Genomic DNA, 20,097 nt, shown 5'->3' with positions numbered 1-20,097 from the left:
GCAAACCCCCCACCTCAGGGCTGGGTGGGGTGCTGCTCCACCTGATTCGGGACTGGGAAGTGGTGAGTGAGCTGTGTTTCTTCCCACTCGGGTTCTCTAGGATGATGCGTCCTCGGCATGCTTGAGGGGCGCCCTGCGCACAGATTCTGTCCTGTTCAGTAGACGAGCGTGACCTTAGGGGATAGACACCTGGGTCTGTCCAGTGAGCAGCGTGCGGGGGCCGGGCACTCCTGGGGCCCGCTCCCCGCCGACGGAGGAGCTGCGCAGGAAGACTTGGAACTGGAAGGGGTGACCTGTATTTGGGTGCTGGGAGTGTTTGCTCACCGCTGTCAGGGAGAAGTGGCCTGAATTCAGGAGCACGCTACCGCGGGGTGAATGCATTCACTGGCAGAGTAGTGCTAACTATTGTAAACGGCAGAGCTCAGAGACACTGTGGCTATTGTGGTTCCAGACAGCAATAAAGTGACCATCGTAATAAAGCGAGTCCCGTGAAGTGTCTGGTTTTCCAGTGTCTACAAAAGTCATGTCTATGCTGTGGTGTAGCTTATCAAGTGTGCAATACTGTCATGTGTAAAACCAGTATCCATCCTTAATTAAAAAACACTTTATTGCTAAAAAATGCTAACCACCGGCTGAGCCTTCAGCGAGTCGAGCTCTTTTGGCTGTGGAGGGGGGCTGGCCCTAATGCTGAAAGCGCAGCAACATGAGGCAGGCCCGCATACCGAACATGGCCAGGGTCCGTTTGGACGCTGCAGGAGGTACTTACCCAGCATTTGCGACTGGGAGCTCCTGAACTCGGCCTTGATGTTTAGAACTGCACAGAGTTCCCTAAACCCTGACATTTAGGAAACACAGCAGATGTGTTCCACTGGGTGAGGTAGTGACTTCCGGCACATTCTGCTGGGCCGTTTAGCATAAGCAAGAGCAGTGCACTGGGTCCCGGGCCAGTGTCGCTTTGTGCCAGGCACAGACGAGGACACAGCGCCTGCGTGAGGGAGAGGCGGCTGGGGAACTCCATCCTGTCACACGGGGCCTGTTCAGAGTGAGGGTCTCCACTGCTGGGACTCCTGTGAGGCCTGCAGCCTCCCCTGCCCGATGCCCACTGGGCTGACTGGCTGCCCTCCCAGCCCCTCCTGGGGCATCTCGGTGACCTGCCCAGCCAGCCTCTGGGTCACAGACCTGGACACCAGGAGCTGAGTGTGGAGACTGTCGGGCCCCCAGCCCAGCCCTGGGGTGTTTACGCAGACGGGAAACGTGCGGGTGCTCAGGAGCCAGGGAGCCTGGAGAGGGGGTCGGGCCGGGCCGGCTGGTGGTGAGGAGCATGGGGTTTGGACCCACTGCCAGGGCCAGAGGACTGGCTCCTCCTGGGGCTGAGAGCGAGGACGCACTTCACAGTCTCTGTGAGGGTTAGAGGTCGGCCCAGGCCTCACTCAGGACAAGCTGGCTTACGTCTGTCAGGGGCCTCCAGGTACAGTGGCGGAAGGGAGAGCTGGCAGGAGCTGGGAACTGGGCACCAAGGCTGTCAGAGGGGCGCGGGGGGCAGAATTCTCACCACCGAGTCAGGCAGACCCAGCACTTGCCCTTTCCTGGCCCTGATGGCTACTCCGACCCTCTGCATCCCCAGCCAAGCAGGCCCCAGACCCAGGGCCCCGAGACCCAGCTTGATGGGCTGCTGTTGGCCCAGACATCAGGGGCAATGAGTGAAGCCGACCAATAAAGATCTGTGCACCTCCTGACCCCGCCCTGCTCTGACCCCGCCCAGGCAGGCCGTGGTCCAGACCACATCCTCTCTCATCCACTGCTTCATGAGAAGTGGGATGAGTGGGAAAGAGGGGAGGCCAGGAGCTGCCGCGGGCTAGGGCCCAGAGGGGGGTTGGTTCTGTAACAGAATCCCCTCCTCGGGTGGACCTCAGCCACCCTTCTTCCTCCGGGTCTCCCTGAGGGGACTCGGCTGCATGAGCCAGAGGTAAGCCCCTGCCCACCCCTCAGAGGGAGGAAGTGGGTCACTGGAGGATGGACCACAACACAGGGATGAGGGACGGCATCAGGCATGATCACCAACCTGCTCTCTTCTCCCAGGAAGCCCTGCTGCTGAAGAGCAGCGCTCCCTCGGCCTCCACACTGACCGGATGGCGGCGGTACTGCGCCTCCTGCTCCCCTGCCTCCTGGCCCAGGTGTGGCTGGTGCCCGGCGTGGCCCAGGCGAGACCACAGACCCCTGCTGTCCAGAATGAGACTTTCCAGGAAGTGCAGGCCCCAGAGGAGGAGGAGGAAGAGGAGCCCTGGCTGATGGCCAGCGGGTACCAGCTCTCTGAACAGACCTCCAACTTGGGGTTCAGCCTGCTACGCAAGATCTCCATGAGGCATGAAGGCAACGTGGTCTTCTCCCCGCTCGGCCTGTCCTTGGCCATGGCGGCCCTGATGCTGGGGGCCACGGGGCAGACCAGAGCCCAGCTGGAGGGCGTGCTCAGCCTGCAGGCCCCGAGCCAGACGGGGCCCGGGCACCTGCCCGCCTTGTTTCGGCGGCTCAGACAGCACCTCTCCCGCAACCAGGAGCTGGGCCTCACCCAGGGGAGTCTGGCCTTCGTCCAGGAAGACTTTGACATCAAAGGGACCTTCCTCAATTTGTCCAAGAGGTATTTCGATACCGAGTGTGTGACTATGAATTTCCACAATGCCTCGCAGGCCAGAAAGCTCATGAATCATTACATTAACCGGGAGACGCAGGGGAAAATCCCCACGCTCTTCGATAAGGTCAATCCCGACACCAAGGTCATTCTCGTGGACTACGTCTTGCTCAAAGGTATTTTGAGAATGTTCTGCTCCCCCGCAAGCTGGTCCCTGCACAGCCCCGCCCTCTCCCGCTCGCCCCGCATAGGGTTAACGCCAAGTGATTTTCTGTGAGGCCGGGTCTCACAGGCAAACCGAAACAGGCGTTGGCCGTGTGATGTCCCGGCACAGGCTGGGCGTGCTCCCCCATGGCCCTGCCGGTGGCCCACGTGCTCCGGTCCCTAGTTTCCAAGCACCTCTACGCAGTTCTCCACGCCTCTAAGGCTCTGACGCTGACTCTTCCGGGCAAGTGATCTGTGAGATGTGGGTTACATCTTTGCTCCTTCACTCGCTCCTTTTGTGAACTGGGGCAAGTGACAATGTCTCTTGTCCTGACTCTTAATATAGAAAATGGGGACCCTCCCACCTACTGTGCAGATGAGAGTGAGGCTCAGAGAGGTGAGCCTGGGCAAGGTCACATGAGGCCAGACTCAGTGAGGGGGTCCTGACACTCATGCCAGACCCTATCCGTCCTGCCCTCTAATGGGCAGGGGGCTTGTGTGGCCGCCGCTGCAGCAGGACGCTGACACTAGGGTCTCGCCAAGCCCAGGAGAATGTGCTTCCCGCCGCCAGGCACTGCGCCGGACAGTCTGTGTGTAGAGGGCCACGCTCTGCACGCTGCTGGCCTCCCCAGCTCGGGTGGCTGTGTCATCAAGGGTCCCCTTCTCGCAGGACCTGAGCAGCCATGCGTGGGAAGGTCCTCACTCCTGTCCCAGGGCCCCTGCCCGCACGTGGCTGCGCAGACTAAGGGCCAGCAGAGGACAGGGCACGACGGGTGCACTTCCTCACTGTTGTGTGTCCCCAACGGGCCACAGGTGGATCCGGGTTCTCTTAGCCGGGAAAGGCTGGGACAGGCGGCCTCTGGGGAGTTCGTTTTGCTGCCTGAGCTGTGGTCAGAACACACCTCCCGGGCCCACCCTGCCCAGTTGGGGCAGAGAGGGCTGGGCAGCGCTGCCCTCCGTGACTTGAGCAAGAATGCTACCCCGAAGGGGTGGTTTCCACACCGAGTTCTTTTCTTACTTGTGCAGGGAAGTGGTTGACCCCCTTTGACCCAGTCTTCACCAAGGCAGACACTTTCCACCTGAACAAGTACAAGACGGTTAAGGTGCCCATGATGTACAGTGCGGGCAACTTCGCCTCCACCTTTGACGAGAGACTCCGTTGCCACGTCCTCAAGCTGCCCTACCGAGGGAACGCCAGCATGCTGGTGGTGCTCATGGAGAAGATGAGCGACCACCTGGCGCTGGAGGACTACCTGAGCACAGAGCTGGTGGACACGTGGCTGAGGAACATGAGGACCAGGTACGCCAGGCCCCTACCCTAGACCAGCTCAGTCTCTGCGAGCACTCGCCACAATTCCGGGGCTCAGGGTCCGTCTCCCCCGTGGCCGATGGGCTCCCTGGGAGCAGGGGCTGCATTTGCCCTGCTTCCCTCTGTCCTGGCGTCTCTCACGGCGCCTGGCTCATTCATCCGCTCGGCCAGGCACTGCCACACATGCACAATGGAGCCCTCGTGGAGCTCACATCCCAGTGCAGGGAGCGAGGGGGGCACCGGGGTGCAGGCGCCCCCAGGAAGGCCTGGAGAAGGTGGTGGCGGAAGTGAAGCAGGACCCTGTGGGTGTCTTGGGGGAGGGAAGTGCTACAGGCAGAGACAGTCTGGGGTGGGAGAGTGCGTGGTGGGTTTGAGGAACAGCAAGGCAGCAGGGAGGAGAGGAGGTCTGATAACCAGGGCCCAGGCCCCCAGGGCCGTATATCACAGGCCCCAGAAAAGACAGGCTTTTCCTGAGGGACATGGGCAGCCCCAGGGGATCGGAGCACCAGGGTCTGACTCATGTTTGAAAGAGCCACACGGCCATGTGGAGTAAAGACACTGGGGGGAGAGGGAAGGAGACCCGTCAGGAGGTCGCTGAAACCACCCCATCAGGATGCTGCCCTGGGCTGTGGGGTGAGTGCAGCAACGCTCTGAGTGACCTAGGAAACTGGTACCGCTATTTGGGGCTACACCTCATAAATTAAGAAATTGAGACTTCTTTAAAAAGACGAATCTAGTGTCAATTATTTGTTTTCATGCTTTGTATTTTTGAACCACAGAACTCGTCTTTTTAAACACAAATTTCAGAGAACTCCAGTGCATATAAAACAGAATATCAGCATGTCTGCCTGGTGTGTGTGTGGGGGGGGGGATCCCCTTCACTCCCTCCTGCTGTCCATCCCGACTCCTAAGACTCTGGAACGCCGCGGGGCTGCAGAATCTAGACTGTGGCTGCAGCGCCGGCCTGGGGCCTGCAGGATTGCTGCAAGCAAAGAACTGCTACAGGAGTTCCTTGCTTTGGGCTGTTTTTAAGGGAAAGGGATGCAAAATGCAGTATCCTTTGCTAACGAGACCGTGAGTCACTGGCTGGGAGATAAAACGGTTCGGTGAAGCTGAAGTTACATATCTAATGAGCCAGAGCGGTTTCCCCCGAGCCAGAGCATCACAAAAGAATGGCATGAGCCATGTCCAGTGAGCGACTCATTAATGGGAATGATCTTGGAGAGAGTGATCTCTGTAGCCTGCAGTCTACGGCTCTGTCTCCATTTCCCCGTTACATCTACTTGTACCACAGACACATGGAAGTTTTCTTCCCGAAGTTCAAGTTGGACCAGAAGTATGAGATGCATGAGCTGCTTAAGCAGATGAGAGTCACGAGAATCTTCTCACCCTGGGCCAACCTGGGCGAGCTGTCGGCCATGGCGAGAAACCTGAAAGTGTCTCAGGTAAACCAGTCTCTTGTGCGGACCCCAACCCCGAGGATGAAGTCGGGCCAAAACCAACACAGGTTTTTGCAGATGATTTTAATGTTGATAAAATTCCAAGTTGTAGTAGAAGCTCAGATTTAAATTCCGAGGGCTTGACATAGCACCTGAGTTGGACGTTTTAAGAATTTTGAGCTACTTTATTAAAACATTAATTTCTCTTATGGAGAGCTCTCCCCCTCCTCTCACAAGCACTCAAGAAGTGTACCCCTGACAAGGAACTCATTCACGGGTTCATTTAAAATGTCATGAAGTCACACCACTCTCAAGATGAAAGAAACCCCCAGAAGCTACCTGCCCAACTTCCCACCCTTGTTGGAACCCCCTCTATAATATCCCTACACATTATCCTCCAGTTTTCCTGCCCTCTTTCCTTCCTTCTTCCCTCCCTTTCTCCTCCTTCCTCCCTCTCTTCTTTGTAATGCTTCCAGTGACAGGGAAGCAACACTTTGAAAAGCAACTCAATCCACAAATGGCCAAAATTGTAATTGTTTTGTTTTCATATATATGGCTTTGGGGTGTTTTTTCCCTATACCCCCACTAACTCATACTCTTGGGCCCTTGTTCTGCCTCTAAAGATTAGTCACCTTCCACAAGGAATCCCCTCAGCTCATCTGCCTTCTCAGTGGGAACCTGCTGGTTTCGAGGGGAGCCAGGCCTGTTACTGTGGTCGGGGCAGCCCAGGACATTGCGGGGAGCTGCCTACCACTCCTGGCCGCTCACTAACGCCAGCAGTAACCCCCTCATTATTACGACTGAGAAAATGTTCTCACATTTCCAAGTGGCAGCTACATCTTCCCCTGCTCCCTCTTAGCTGAGGGGTTTGACTACTATTTTCCCATTTTCTCGTTCCAAGAGAGATTAAAAATGGCAGCCCCCTGAGCAGGACTCAGCAGGGTGAGCAGGCCTACAGCCAGGCCTTCGTCTCGGAAGATGAGAGGAATAAACAGGACAGCCCCGCAGACCAGCACCTGCAAGGCTTTCTGCTGCAGACACAGCATGGTGACGCCGTGTGCTCTTTATAGTTTAAGTGGCAAACCACTAACTGTCCTCCCTCTGTTTGCTCCTGGAGGAGAACTTCCACTCCAGGACATGAGGGAACCCCCAGGAGCTACTACACTGATGCTTCCTTTATCTCTTATAATAATTAGGTTGGTCCATCACCCACTTAACATGAGGTGCCTGGACAAAAGGGCCTCCCAGCCAGGACAGGTGGCCTGAGTACAGGCAACCAGAGTCCAAGAAGTCCTCGGGGACCCCAGCACTTGCCCAGGACTCAGAGCCGCACCAGGTGCTGGGAAGCTGCCGCAGACTAGCCACACCCTCACCCAGCTGGCCCGCCGGAGGGAAGGCCAGAGTGTTCGGGGCTCCAGGCAGCGTGAGCACCTTCCCGAGGAGCACCAGCTGTGCCCAAGGATCAGCAGCACGGAGGCCGCGCTGATCTGACGCATGCGTGCAGGGGTTGGCCAGTGTTTCCCATTTGGGGTCCTGGTGTCTCCTGGTATTTGAGCTTCTAAGGCAAGTCCCTGGGCAACCTCAGACGCCTCCCCTCAGCACAGAGGAGCCCCATCCCACTCATTCCCAGGGGCGTGGCCCTGTAGGTAGGACCACAGCAAAAGCTGTCGAGGGGCTCAGTTCCCTCCTCTTCACTGCCACCCACACGGTCTTCCATATGACTTCCTTTTCCAGGTTCTACAAAGAGCAGTGATTGAGGTGGATGAAAAAGGAACTGAGGCAGCGGCAGGAACCCTGTCGGAAATTATAGCTTATTCCATGCCTCCCATCATCAAAGTGAACCGGCCGTTTCATTTCCTGATCTATGAAGAAACCTGGAGGGTGCCCCTATTTCTGGGCAGGGTGGTAAACCCAACCCTCCTGTGATTGACGACAAGCATGAGGACGCGGTGCCCAGCGGATGCCGACCTGCCTGAGGTACGGGCACCCGCGCGGGCACTGGTGCTGGGTGGCAGGAAGGATGGCTCCCTCTGCTGCTGGTTTGAGCCACTCTTAGAGAAATCCGAGTGTTCAAGTCAAACTTATTTTCAGGTGAGGTTTGCACAACCCGTTCGGTACGTGCAGCTGCGACTAAGAGCCTTTGCTGCTGACCAGAGCGAGCTTGGTAGAATGCCTTTGCCCTCCTGTCACTCACATACCTGGACACTCTCCAGATGAGCCTTTGGGAGGAAGACTCAGACACATTCTCCATGAGTCACGTGCTTCACTCTCTACTTCCCTCTGGTGCAAAATAAGCATTTTCTTGTCATCTGCTGTAGAACCATTTCTTGCTGACTAAAATTAGAAAAACAGCCCAGCTCTGTGGCTCAATGGTTGAATATCAACCTATGAACGGGGAGGTCATGGTTTGATTCCCGGTCAGGGCACATGCCCGGGTTGCGGGCTCGATCCCCAGTAGGGGTGTGCAGGAGGCAGCCAATCAGTGATTCTCTCTCATCATTGATGTTTCTATCCCTCTCCCTTCCTCTCTGACATCAATACAAATATATTAACCTGTCCTGATCCCAGCGTCTGATCAGTGCGGCCATTTCCTCCAGGCAGGTGAGAGATGCATCACTTCACTTGGCAGAGGCATTCGCTGAGCCGCAGGTCACCCCGTTCAATACCTTCATTTTACAAAGGACGGGGATGGGGAACCAGACACAGGGCCACATTATGACTTTCAAGGGCCCCAGGCACTCTTGGGTCTTTCCGACATCAAAAAATAGATATGTATATTAAAAATTAGATTTTATGACGGCATTGGTATAATAATGAATATATTATGCACTGTGTTTGTCTTTATACCAATGCAGGTAAAGTATGTAACTTGCTGATTGCAAAAAGTAAAACATTCATGAGCCCCAAAAGGTATCCTGGGCCTTCGGCACTGTGCCTACTGCACCTAATGGATGTGTCGCAGGACGTGGCAGAGGAAAGCAAATGCTTGCCACGGTTACCCAGTGGCCCCACGCCTATTTCTCTTTTCCTTCTTTCCACCTAAACCACCTGGTGAGGTCCAGCGGAACAGGCCGCGTGGGCTCGCTGCTCAGTCAGCCGCTGCGCTTAAATGAAGAGAAGCCTGGCCCGCGCCAAGGCCAACAGGAAAACAGCAAATCCCCGATGCTCTAGAGCGGTCACTTTCTGTTACAGAGACAAGAAAGTATTTTAGGAGTAAATTCTGAGACTCGTGACTAGGGCTAACTCATCTTGGAGGGTCAACTGTGTTAATTAAATGCCTAATTGGATTTCTATCTGTTTGCTATCGATTTTATACCTAAAATTAATTTTTTGATTAGTCATCTTAACTATTAATTTAAATCAGAGTATTGTGTGTCATATTAATGTGAACAGGTAGTAATATTAGGCTACAGTTTGAAGATTGACTTTTCATCATTCTAAAATCTGGACATGGATTCACTGTGTACTCCTTCCAAGGGCACCACGTGACAGTTGGTAAGGGCAGGGCAATTCCAGGGCCTAGAAAGAGACACAAAATATAGGACTAACTCCACCTGGCATTCCTCAGTGATCTGTTAGTATTCAGTTAACCAGGTTTATTTGTGGGAAGATACTAGGAAGAGAAATAAAAGAGGGTTCAATCAAATTACCTACTTTTAGAGATGAAACTTAGGGGGGGAAGTCTATGAAAACATAATATCCTCTAACAGAAATATGGCCAAGGCCAGTTATGGAAAGGTTCATTGCCATCGAAGGGTTCATATAACATGCAGAGCAAACTCCCTCACCTCCCCACGAGCACCGCAAACGATGCGGCATAACGAATGTCACCAGCACGTTGCTCTCTGAGGCAGACCAGTGAAAAGTGCAGTCAATGATACAAAAAATTCAAGTTTTCAACTGAGGGGAGAACCTGAACATTACAACAATGTTAAGTGTCAGGTTTTTAAAACTGTTCCTACAGACACCCCCATACCCACAGTCTCTCACACAGGCTATAATAATGAGAACAGAGTATTGAATTAATCTAATTCATTTATCTTCACTGTGAAACTCCTCCTCAAGCTGAATTGCCTGTTCATTTTGGTTCAAATATTTCATGTTTGCCTACTAACCACAAGGCAAAATGGAGCCGTCCCTTCCAGAGGAAGGGGTCTGAGCTCAGCAAGTCAAATAATGGAAATGATTTTCAGATGCGTATGAGGTTGTGGAAGAATATTTTTATATGCCCCTTATTCTACCGCTATGAAGTAAAATCCATTTAAGCCCTATCTCCATTTCTGTCAGTAAAATTGAGCTCTACAGGTCTGTTTTTGCTTGCAGTGCTGACCTGTGAAATTCTAGAATAGCGGTTCTCAACCTGTGGGTCATGACCCCTTTGACGGTCGAACGACCCTTTCGCAGGGGTCGCCCAAGACCATCCTGCATATCAGATATTTACATTATGATTCATAACAGTAGCAACATTACAGTTAAGAAGTAGCAACGAAAATAATTTTATGGTTGGGTCACAACATGAGGAACTGTATTTAAAGGGCCAGAAGGTTGAGAACCACTGTTCTAGAACAGTGATTCCCAAAGTGGGCGCTACCGCCCCCTGGTGGGCGCTGCAGCGATCCAGGGCGGCGGTGATGGCCACAGGTGCATTTGTTTTAACTTTTTTTGTATTACCTTTCTATTCTGAGTTCAATAAATAGTTTCATAATTTCAAACTTCAATGTTTCTAATTTACACCTTTCTTTACTATATTTTACGAAAAAGGTAGAAACATTAATACATATATCTTTCTGTTTAATTGCTATTAAAATTTTAAAAAAAATTAATTTCCAGGGGGGGCTGAGTAATATTTTTTCTGGAAAGGGGGCGGTAGGCCAAATAAGTTTGGGAACCACTGTTCTAGAACCTGTCCTTAAAATGCAAGTTTCCATAATTAACAAACAGCTGACGGTGATGTCCCTACTTCTCTGCAGTTAGGTGGAGGAGATCTTTCTTTCCCACAGCTAGTCTGCAGGAACTACCTGATAAGTTGCTACGCCAAGGACTTTTACAAGAGTATCAGTCTCGTTTCGGTGTGAATCTAAGTATGTGTGGATGGTCATAACTGTCAGCAATTTGTGTTTTACTCTGATTTTATATATCTGGTTTTAGAAATATATATAATTTTTTAAAATATTTCAACGGTTTTAAACTTCTGAGCATAATTTTGATTGACTGTGTGACTTGATTGCTTAGTGCAGTGATGGTGAACCTTTTGAGCTCGGCGTATCAGCATTTTGAAAAACCCTAACTTAACTCTGTATCAGCATTTTGAAAAACCCTAAGTTAACTCTGGTAGCATAATTTTGATTGACTGTGTGACTTGATTGCTTAGTGCAGTGATGGTGAACCTTTTGAGCTCGGCGTGTCAGCATTTTGAAAAACCCTAACTTAACTCTGGTGCCGTGTCACATATAGAAATTTTTTGATATTTGCAACCATAGTAAAACAAAGACTTATATTTTTGATATTTATTTTATATATTTAAATGCCAAAAGAAAAGTCAACCAAAAAAATGAGTTCGCGTGTCATCTCTGACACGCGTGTCATAGGTTCGCCATCACTGGCTTAGTGCCTTGCAGTGAGACCGCACTGACCTCTATACACCCCTGGATTGTAGGAGCTGTAGTGACTTTTCTCTGTCGAGTCGCTCTCCTCTTCTCTCACACGCGTAAAGGAAATAAAGGTTCCTAACTCTGCTAAATGTATTAGTAAACAAACAAACTGGAATTCTCCATTTTATTTAAAGTGACAGAGTCCATGCTGATTATGAATCACAGTGCTGGGAAACTGCTGTCACTCTGATGTCCCACTCACGCACCACAGACTCTCCCAGATCACAATGTGTTAAAGTGCATGTCGGTGTGCTGGTCGGAGACATCATTAAAATAGTTCAATGAAATCCATAAGGAAAGTACTAAATTAGCCACATGGTCAAGCTTCTCAAATGGGTTGAACAATTCCATTAACCTATCCTTAAATGAAACATATTAAGAATCATAAAAATCGCCAACAAGAGCCAATTGTAAGGAAAGGTGGAGAGAAACTGAGTGTAAGTTTCACACGAGTAGCTGTTCCTGAGTCATTTACAGTTGAGGTCAGCGTGCTTCTGTTACTCATCATTTAAAAGTGAACTGTCTTACTCTTTCATTAGAGAATAAAAATTGCAAAAAAGTATTTAAAACTTTTTTCACAAACACAGGTATCTCATTAACCTATGCTTTATTTTAAGTAAATTCACTATTCATTATTTCACATTATAAAAAGTAACCACACACGCATATGCATTCACAAATTAGATCATCTTTATCATACATCAATATATTTTAAAAAACAAAGATTTTCTAATATCAGTATAGTTATATGCTGATTGCATTTTGTAATAGAGAAGCTGACAATAGCTTCATACAGTATATATCAAGATCTGACATTTTAAAATTAATAATCGTACATGTTCTACAGGCAAACTGTGATGGAAATATTAGCATTAGTATAAATAAAGGCTGTTGACATAGCATAAGCATGATAGCTCAGAGTAACAGCTTATTCAAACTAGATTCATCATTTTTAATTAAGGACAAATACAATCTAAAATGTAAACAAAGTATAAAATAAAATTTTCTAGGAAATAAAGGAAATCATGAATCTATTATTTTTAAGGTAATTGTGGCTAAAAGTTATCAGAAATCTCTGTGGAATTTTCACCGCCAAATTTAAGTTTCAGAATATCCGGGTACACCATATTGTCACCACAATCAGACTGATAACATTGTGGACTGCTGTTTGTACCCTTTTCAGTGTGGTTGTTGGGCTTGGAGATTCGTGAGAAACAATGTCTTTCTTATTTACTCCCAGGCCCCCCTCCAAGTGATTCTCTAGCAGGGCATTTGCAATTGATGTGGGCTTTCATATAGTTTTTAAATGCTAAAGCTCTAGAACAAGTAAACAGATGGTTTCCTGCACAAATAAATTCAGCGGTGTCTCTTCTGCAGCAGTTGTTAAAGCACATACTAAAGTTGTTTTTCATTACACTTCACTGTAACATTGGAATTCTGCAACCACATTATTATTTAAGAAATATATATATTATGCCTCCTACAGAATCTAATTTCAAATATGGGGCTTTTAGCAACATCAGCTGCCCTAATGTATCTCTTTTCCATTAATTAAAAAAAAAAAAGGAGCCCCAGCCATTGCTTTAGCTTTTGTCCATCAATCACATTATCTCCAGGTGTCTTTGTTTTGCTTCCTTCATCAAGCAGATGATTTAAGGATTGGATTTTCTGGATTTTCTTTGTCAAAAAGGATGAGAAAAAGAGAGGGGGGAGGAAAAGAAAGAGGAAGGGAAGAAAGGATGGATGGAGGGAGAGGTGAGGGAGGAAGAAAGGAAAGGGAAAGATAGAAGAAAGGAGAAAACAAAACATGAAAAATTTTATCCATATAATGCTTTAAAAGTAAATAAATATAGATAGAATCTACTATGAGAATTCTGAGTTAGTGAAAAATAAATTGCATATTAAGTATTACTTGGAATTACCTTTAATTACCAAATCCTGTACGCCCCTAAAATAGCATTCAATTCAATTCATACAACTTTCCTTACTTTTTTTTTTCGTATAACCATAACAGAAATTCAGCTTAAATACTAGTATATCAATTATCTGGCTTTAAAAGATTTAAGATACAATGCATTCCCATACATCCTTTAAGACATCTATATTCCTACCTACCAGACTGTGTGTCATCTGTGTGATACTAAAAAGTTGGAGAAGGTATTGTATAGAATTTTGTTGAGCAGGAAAACAGATATTAATATATTATGAAATTATTTCCTAGGCTTATTTTAAGTATAAAGGATATGTTTCATTGGGATATAGCATGGTGCGGAACTATAGGTAATACTTCACAGAAGCATAAGGAAACATAACCACATGGACCCTGTTCCGGTTATGGGCAGTGTGCATTCGTGAGAAAGTCCAAATGAGAAGCACATTAGCTGGAGGTACGATTATGGACTCGTAGATCCAGTCACACGTTAAAAAAGCAGCTGTGATACCAATATTCCTCCTCCTTCAGAACATTCAGAGCAGGAGAAACAAATGATGTGATTTGTTAGCAGAGTGTTTCTAGATTCATTTTTTAAACAATTACATATCTAATTGATTATATAATTTATGTAATTATACTTTATATAATGTAATTATACTTTATATATTGAGCAGGAGAAAATTCGGTCTATGAATAGGAAAAACATGCTCAACAATGAAAGAACAGATAAAAAAAGTAATCTGAAATAAAGGAGAGTTGATATGAAGTTTCAATGGTCTTTATTTTTTTAAAATGCCTGTGGCATTTAGAAAAATAGTTGAGAAGAGAATGAATTATATGCTGATGTAATTGTGTTCTTCACTAGAAGAATTCTGGGCAATCTTTGAAAGGAGGAAGGTCAAGAGTGATCGAGAGGACGGATCACAGGAGGCCAGAAAAGGAAGGCACCGTGGCAGGTAAACCAGAGGCAACCCTGTCATTTTACCGACGAGACATGAGGCCCAGAGCACTGAGCGGAACGTCCACAGCTGCTTAGCTGCCCTGGAGCAGGCACAGGCTCCAGCTCCGTGCTCTCTGCAGACATGACCCTCTTCTGGCTCAGTCCTCATGACTTTTAAATGGATCAACCACAGTATAATCCTTAGAGCAACTGTTCCAAAGAGCATTCTCTGTAAATAAAACTATCCTCTATATTAACGTTACTAATTTGTAATCTCAATATCATTTTTTTCTGTTTCCTATTACTTTTTTCTATGATACATGATCCTACTCTTTCCTTGAGCTCCTTTCCATAAGTTTGAATGAATCTTACATACATCTATATTTATATATACCGGTGGGCAATTAAAAATTTAGAGTAAGTTAAAATATAGTTCAGTTCCTAAAAGCATGGAGTTCCCAATAAAAGATGGATGTCAGAAACTTTATTAGAATATTCATGAATTCAGTGACATATGTCTAAAAGGACATCTGGATGCTGTTTAAATTCTGATTTAATCAGAAGATTCGGGCGTCCTGTAGGAAAGAGTAAACCTGTGAGTAGAGTTGGGGCAGCCTGGACGAATCACATCCACGTGACATGACCTGTCTGTCATCAGGATGGTTCTTATGGGGCAACCCTCTTCCACATTTAAACTAACAGAAACAAAGGCTTCAGTGATTCACACAGACATAAAAGTAACAGCACATAAAAGTAACCCTGGGGGAAAGGAGGAGACAGGCCTTTATAACCTCAATGTTAAGGACAAGTACAGTGGGGAGGACTCTCCCACATGCTGACCCACACTCTGGACTCCATGCTGCAGGCAGATTGCTTAAGTAGCAGCCGGGCCCATCTTTCTGAGCTCGGGGCCATGAAACACTGTCCGCTTACACTAGCCATTCCAAGGGATGCAATTACACCAGTGTCTTCTTGAATTAAGTCCCTGAAGGCAAACATTTCACAGAAAATTTTTAAAATCTCAGATATTAGTGGGAGCCATTTAAAGTCTCTTGTTGATTTCCTTACGTTGCCGTGTCTTTGCCATAGACAGATCATTTTATATAAAGTATCAACATAACAGAGGCACGTGTGCTAAGAATCCCTTTTAATTTAGAACATTTCCTTGTTACAGTTTCTGTTCTTTGGAAATTAGTGGGAAGGAAAGTGCACTGAGAAAAAGAGGAGGATGACACACTTAGCAGTACATCGCTGATTACTTACAAGGTGGCCTTACGTGGTGGCGGATCTTTACCTCCACTGCTCTTTGGATCAACTGAGTTACCTGTCCCACGGGAGGTGCTGGGGAGGGGAGTGTTAGGAGAAAAGGACGGCGGAAGACTACTGGCATTACGAGTCCGGAATGAGTCATCTGAAAGGAACACATGCATAGTCAGACATATTCCATTTACTAAGATGGGAACCTAGGGGAAGAAAGCTTACTGGTAGCGGACATTTTTTCTTTTAAAGTCAATTTATTAGAGTACAGTTTATAATAAACTGCATCACTACCAAATGTTTCTTCCTGCCCCCTGTAATCGCTCCTTCTGTTCCCCCCCACTCTGCCTCCTGTCATTAGGGATTTGTTTGCATTTTCTGAATTTTATATAAATGGAATCAGATAATATGTATCCTTTTTGTGTCTGGCTCCTCTCATTCAGCATAATTATGTTGAGGTTCATCCATGTTGTTATGTATATCGATTCTTCATTCCTTTTTTATAGCTGACTGGTATTTCATTGTATGGATATGTCAAAATTTGTTTATCCATTCTCCTATTGCTAGACATTTGGATTTTCCCCCCGTTTTTGACTATGAATAAAGCTGCTCTAAACAATCATGTACAAATCTGTGTGGAGATGTAGGTGTTGATTTCTCTTCAGTCAAAGCCTAGGAGTGGAATTGCTGGGTCACACAGGAAGGTGTTGTCCGAAGGAACTGCACCCTGTGGCGGCCCCAGCAGTGTCTGAGGGGGCTGGAGCGCTGCCCACGTCCCCGCACACTCGACACTGTGAGCCCTTCGCTGAGAGGAGCTCTCACTGTGAGTAGTCTTAGTGGGACACAGCCACCCATTCATGTGCCATCTATGGCTACTTTTACCCACAAGGGCACAGTTGAGTCCTCGTGACAGAAACCAATTTGCCTCTTATGCCTAACTATTGACTCTCTGGCCTCCTAACAGAAAAAGTTTTCTGACCCCTGGTATAAAGTTTCAAAGATATACTATTGCAAATGTTTAGCTGTATATTATCTATAGGAAAGCCCTAGTGTTTTAACTAAGTTAATTACTGCAAAAAATTTTACTCTCTGCCTCCAGCGGGTCCTCAGACCATGGCATAACCTATCCTATCATTTTGTCCTGTTTCTCTTTTAAAAGAACTCTTAAGTCTTGATACAGTGAGAACAAAATAGTATAGTCAAGTATTTTCTCAATTGCTAGAAAAAAAATTCATAGGTATTTGATAAAGATACAAATTTAGAAAAAACACTGTATCTAGAAATAAAAAACTTATCTAAGGAAAATCATATTTCATTGAATTTAGCAATGCTTTGAGGAGCTCAGATTTCTACTTACCAGTTAGTGAAATCATAGAAGTCTTTGCTAACCCTGAGACAGAAGGTGTATATGCTGCTGTAGAAGTTTTACTGGAAAAGAACATAATTACGTTTCAAATGCAAGAACATGTTTATTTCAATCCCATTCATCCAGCATTTGGTCTTTTTAAATCTTTTTTTAAATGCTTCCCCCTATTTCCTATGAAACATGCTTGTTACTTCTATTTCTCATTTATTCTTTCTATTCCATGCCTCACAATAATTATGTGCCCTTGGCCGGGAATTGAACCCTCAACCCTTCAGTGTGTAGACTGATGCTAACCACTGAACTAACTGGCCAGGGCAAGGCATTATATATTGTCATGGCTGTAGTCTTCCTAGAATACCAGTACATATTTTTATGCAAATTGGTAGACTACTATTTTTTTTAACAGTCTTTACAGGAGAAAAAAATTATTTGCCTTTAGAAAACTCAAAATTAGTGCTAATTTTTATAGTAATGTAAATATTTCACATATAATAAGATATAACTATAAAATAAAAATTCAAACATGAAGAACTGACAGATCATACCTAGCACACTTGTCTAAGTTGCCATATTTTGCATGAAAAGCTTGATTATTAATAGACTGGCTTCGAATCAATTTGGATTTCTTGATTTCTTTGCCTAGAGTAACAAGCAGAAAGAAAAAGTAATTGTTCACTTCACCTTTAGATGCCCCACACCCGTTCCCTCTCCCACTCCCACCGTTTTCAGTAAACACAGATGGGCTAGCTTCCTTTCCTTAGTTTGAGCTATTGGGCTATCTTTATCCCAACTGTCCAATAAGAACTACAAAAACAAACACTAAAAGGAAAACGGTGCTTTAGCACAATGTATCTCACCTAGGAGAGTGACTTGCCCTGTAATTACTGTTTATAAAAGGAAACAGGAGGCATAAGAGGCTGTCTCTTACTTGTTGACGGGGCGCTGGGAGAGGGCCCAGGAACAGCGATGGGGATGCTCTTGGGCAGAGCTGTTGGTGTCTTGATGTCTCTGCCTAAAATAAACTCTGCTTTGAGTGCTGTCATGCCCTCTGGGTTCTTATTAATCTCCACAAACATACAGACAACACAGAAAAAATGAAACACTATCCCTTGCTAAGCAGCATTCTTTCCCACATAGTCTTACTCTGCATATTTACACATTTCGATCTTAGTTATTCAGTGATTAATTTCACATTCTTATTGCTGCTATCACTTTCCTTTGAAGGATCTGAAGCTCCACACTGATCCCCACCACTTATTCATGTATTCTTAACATCCATACAACATTAAGCAGCCAGTTTTGTAAAGCTACTTTTAAAATTAACAGCAATTTTCCATGTAAAATTAGTAACTCAACATGGTCTTTCAGAATGCCAGGATGAAATATTAATCGTGTGATTTAGTGATGAAGACATAAGAAAACAACTTACGTTTCTTTTCAAAGGTTTTTTCATTCACGGGCCTTCCCTCTTGTTGCTTCTCTTTCTCTAATTGTTCCTATTATTAAAATAGTATCTGAGCATTAAAGGTAAGCATAGATTTAGAAAATGTTCTAATGAGAAATTACTCTAAGTTCCAGACATACAAATATTGTTTATAAAAATTCCTTTAAAAAGTAATTTTTTTCCCAAATTAGTGTCTCCAGTTTCTTTCAGATTTGTGTTTTGTGTGTTTTCTTACATCTCCAGAATTATGCTTTTGGGGACTTGTTAAGCTAAAACAAGGAGTTTAGTAACATTATGGGAATGAGCCTTTATTTTCTAAGATGTATTTACTGATTCTCATTAGCAAAATATTTGTTACTATTAGTCATTTCCATTTCTGATTGGTAAATAGAAAAATAGTGCTTTTTGTTTTTTTTCAAATATGTTTTTATTTATTTTAGAGAGAGGAGAAGGGAGAGTGATAGAGAGATAGAAACATCAATTGGCTGGCTGCCTCCTGCACACCCCAAGCCCGCAACTCAGGCATGTGCCCTGACCGGGAATCGAACCAGTGACTTTGTGGTTCATGGGCTGATGCTCAACCATTGAGCCACCCTGGCAGAGCAAAATGTTTTTCTTTAAAAAGACTGAGAAGAAAGGAAATGGTCTTTGGGACATGTTAAAAGATGTCTTATTGAAGTATAATATACATAGATAAAGTACACAAATTATAAAAGTACAGCTCAATAAATTTTCCCTAAATGAACATACCTATATAGCCACACCAGCTCACAGATCAGGATATAAAACATTACCAAAACTCGAGTCCCTTATCCCAATAGAATAAGTAGGCAAGAAAATCAACAAGCATGTCAAGTTCTGAACAAACTATATATAGAACACCACACTCAACAACTGGAGAACACACATTCTTTTCCTGTGCACCTGTGAAATAATGAAAAAGGTAAGAAAAGAGACAAGATAAAAATGTCCACACAGCCCTGGCTGGTGTGGCTTAGTGTTTGGAAAGTCCACCACACACCAAAGGGTTGTGGGTTCAATTCCTGGTCAAGGGCACATACCTGGGTTGCAGGTTCAATACTCGGCCTCATTCAGGGCATGTGAGGGAGGCAACCAAGCAATGTGTCTTTCTCACATCATGTCTGTCTGTCTGTGTCTGTCTGTCTCTCTGTCTCTCTCTATCTCTCTCTCTCCTCCATCCCTTTCTCGCCTCTCTCCCCTCCCTCCTCTCCCTCCCTCCCTTCCACTGTTTAAAAATTAATGAAAAAAAAATCCACGGTTGAGGATTAACAACAACAAAAAATCTCCATATAGAATTGGACTGCATGAAAAGAACCAAATGAAAATTATAAAACTGAAAATAAAAAATATAAAACTGAAAAATAAAATATCATTAAGAGTTATCTGCCAACAGTAGTGTTATCTATGTTCTCTATCTTTTCCTCTATTATCTTGATCATAGTAATCATAGTTATCCTGAAGTCCTTGTCTGCTAACTCCAGTATCAGGATCATCTATGGGTCTTTTTCTATTGCCTGATTTTTCTCTTAGGCATAAATGATTCAGTCCTAAAAAATATTAGAGCTCTCTTAGTCTTAATCCTGAACTAGAAAGTGAAATTAAAAATTTTAATTCTATTTATAATGATACCAAAAACATAATATACTTAGAAATAAATCTAACAAAAGACTTCCTTGAATGCTACACTTAACACTACGAGACAGGGGTCCTCAAACTTTTTAAACAGGGGGCCAGTTCACTGTCCCTCAGACCGTTGGAGGGCCGGACTATAGTTTAAAAAAAAACTATGAACAAATTCCTATGCACACTGCACATATCTTATTTTGAAGTAAAAAAAAACAAAACGGGAACAAATACAATATTTGTATTTGCATATGGCCCGAGGGCCGTAGTTTGAGGACCCCTGG

The 20,097-nt window shown here is 45.7% G+C and overlaps 2 protein-coding genes across 10 annotated transcripts in view; one reads left to right on the top strand and one right to left on the bottom strand.

Annotated features, from left to right (window-relative positions):
- SERPINA10 (serpin peptidase inhibitor, clade A (alpha-1 antiproteinase, antitrypsin), member 10) overlaps positions 1–14,898 on the top strand; it is a 15,407-nt gene extending 509 nt beyond the window's left edge. Inside the window, exons 2-6 of one of the 3 annotated variants that reach the window (XM_005853234.2) lie at positions 2,080–2,802; positions 3,857–4,130; positions 5,434–5,584; positions 7,313–7,555; positions 14,031–14,898. In XM_005853234.2, coding sequence (XP_005853296.1) covers positions 2,080–2,802; positions 3,857–4,130; positions 5,434–5,584; positions 7,313–7,504 — 1,340 coding nt within the window. In that variant the 3' untranslated portion in view covers positions 7,505–7,555; positions 14,031–14,898. Of the gene's footprint in view, positions 1–2,079; positions 2,803–3,856; positions 4,131–5,433; positions 5,585–7,312; positions 7,556–8,433; positions 8,510–14,027 lie in introns of those variants that run through there. The other 2 variants (XM_005853233.2, XM_005853235.2) reach the window with 2 other exon arrangements.
- The window catches only part of PPP4R4 (protein phosphatase 4, regulatory subunit 4), an 89,814-nt gene continuing 78,072 nt past the window's right edge, over positions 8,356–20,097 (bottom strand). For 6 of the 7 annotated variants that reach the window (XM_014535287.1, XM_014535304.1, XM_014535276.1 and 3 more), the window contains 6 exons: positions 18,155–18,221; positions 17,654–17,737; positions 17,271–17,364; positions 16,717–16,787; positions 15,366–15,513; positions 11,818–12,906 (listed from right to left, as the gene is read on the bottom strand). In XM_014535287.1, coding sequence (XP_014390773.1) covers positions 12,882–12,906; positions 15,366–15,513; positions 16,717–16,787; positions 17,271–17,364; positions 17,654–17,737; positions 18,155–18,221 — 489 coding nt within the window. In that variant the 3' untranslated portion in view covers positions 11,818–12,881. Of the gene's footprint in view, positions 8,762–11,817; positions 12,907–15,365; positions 15,514–16,716; positions 16,788–17,270; positions 17,365–17,653; positions 17,738–18,154; positions 18,222–20,097 lie in introns of those variants that run through there. The other variant, XM_014535278.1, reaches the window with a different exon arrangement.

This window comes from Myotis brandtii, unplaced genomic scaffold (genome assembly GCF_000412655.1).
Source record: "Myotis brandtii unplaced genomic scaffold, ASM41265v1 scaffold1013, whole genome shotgun sequence".
NCBI lineage: Eukaryota > Metazoa > Chordata > Mammalia > Chiroptera > Vespertilionidae > Myotis > Myotis brandtii.
This window is presented reverse-complemented; position numbering and strand designations above follow the sequence as displayed.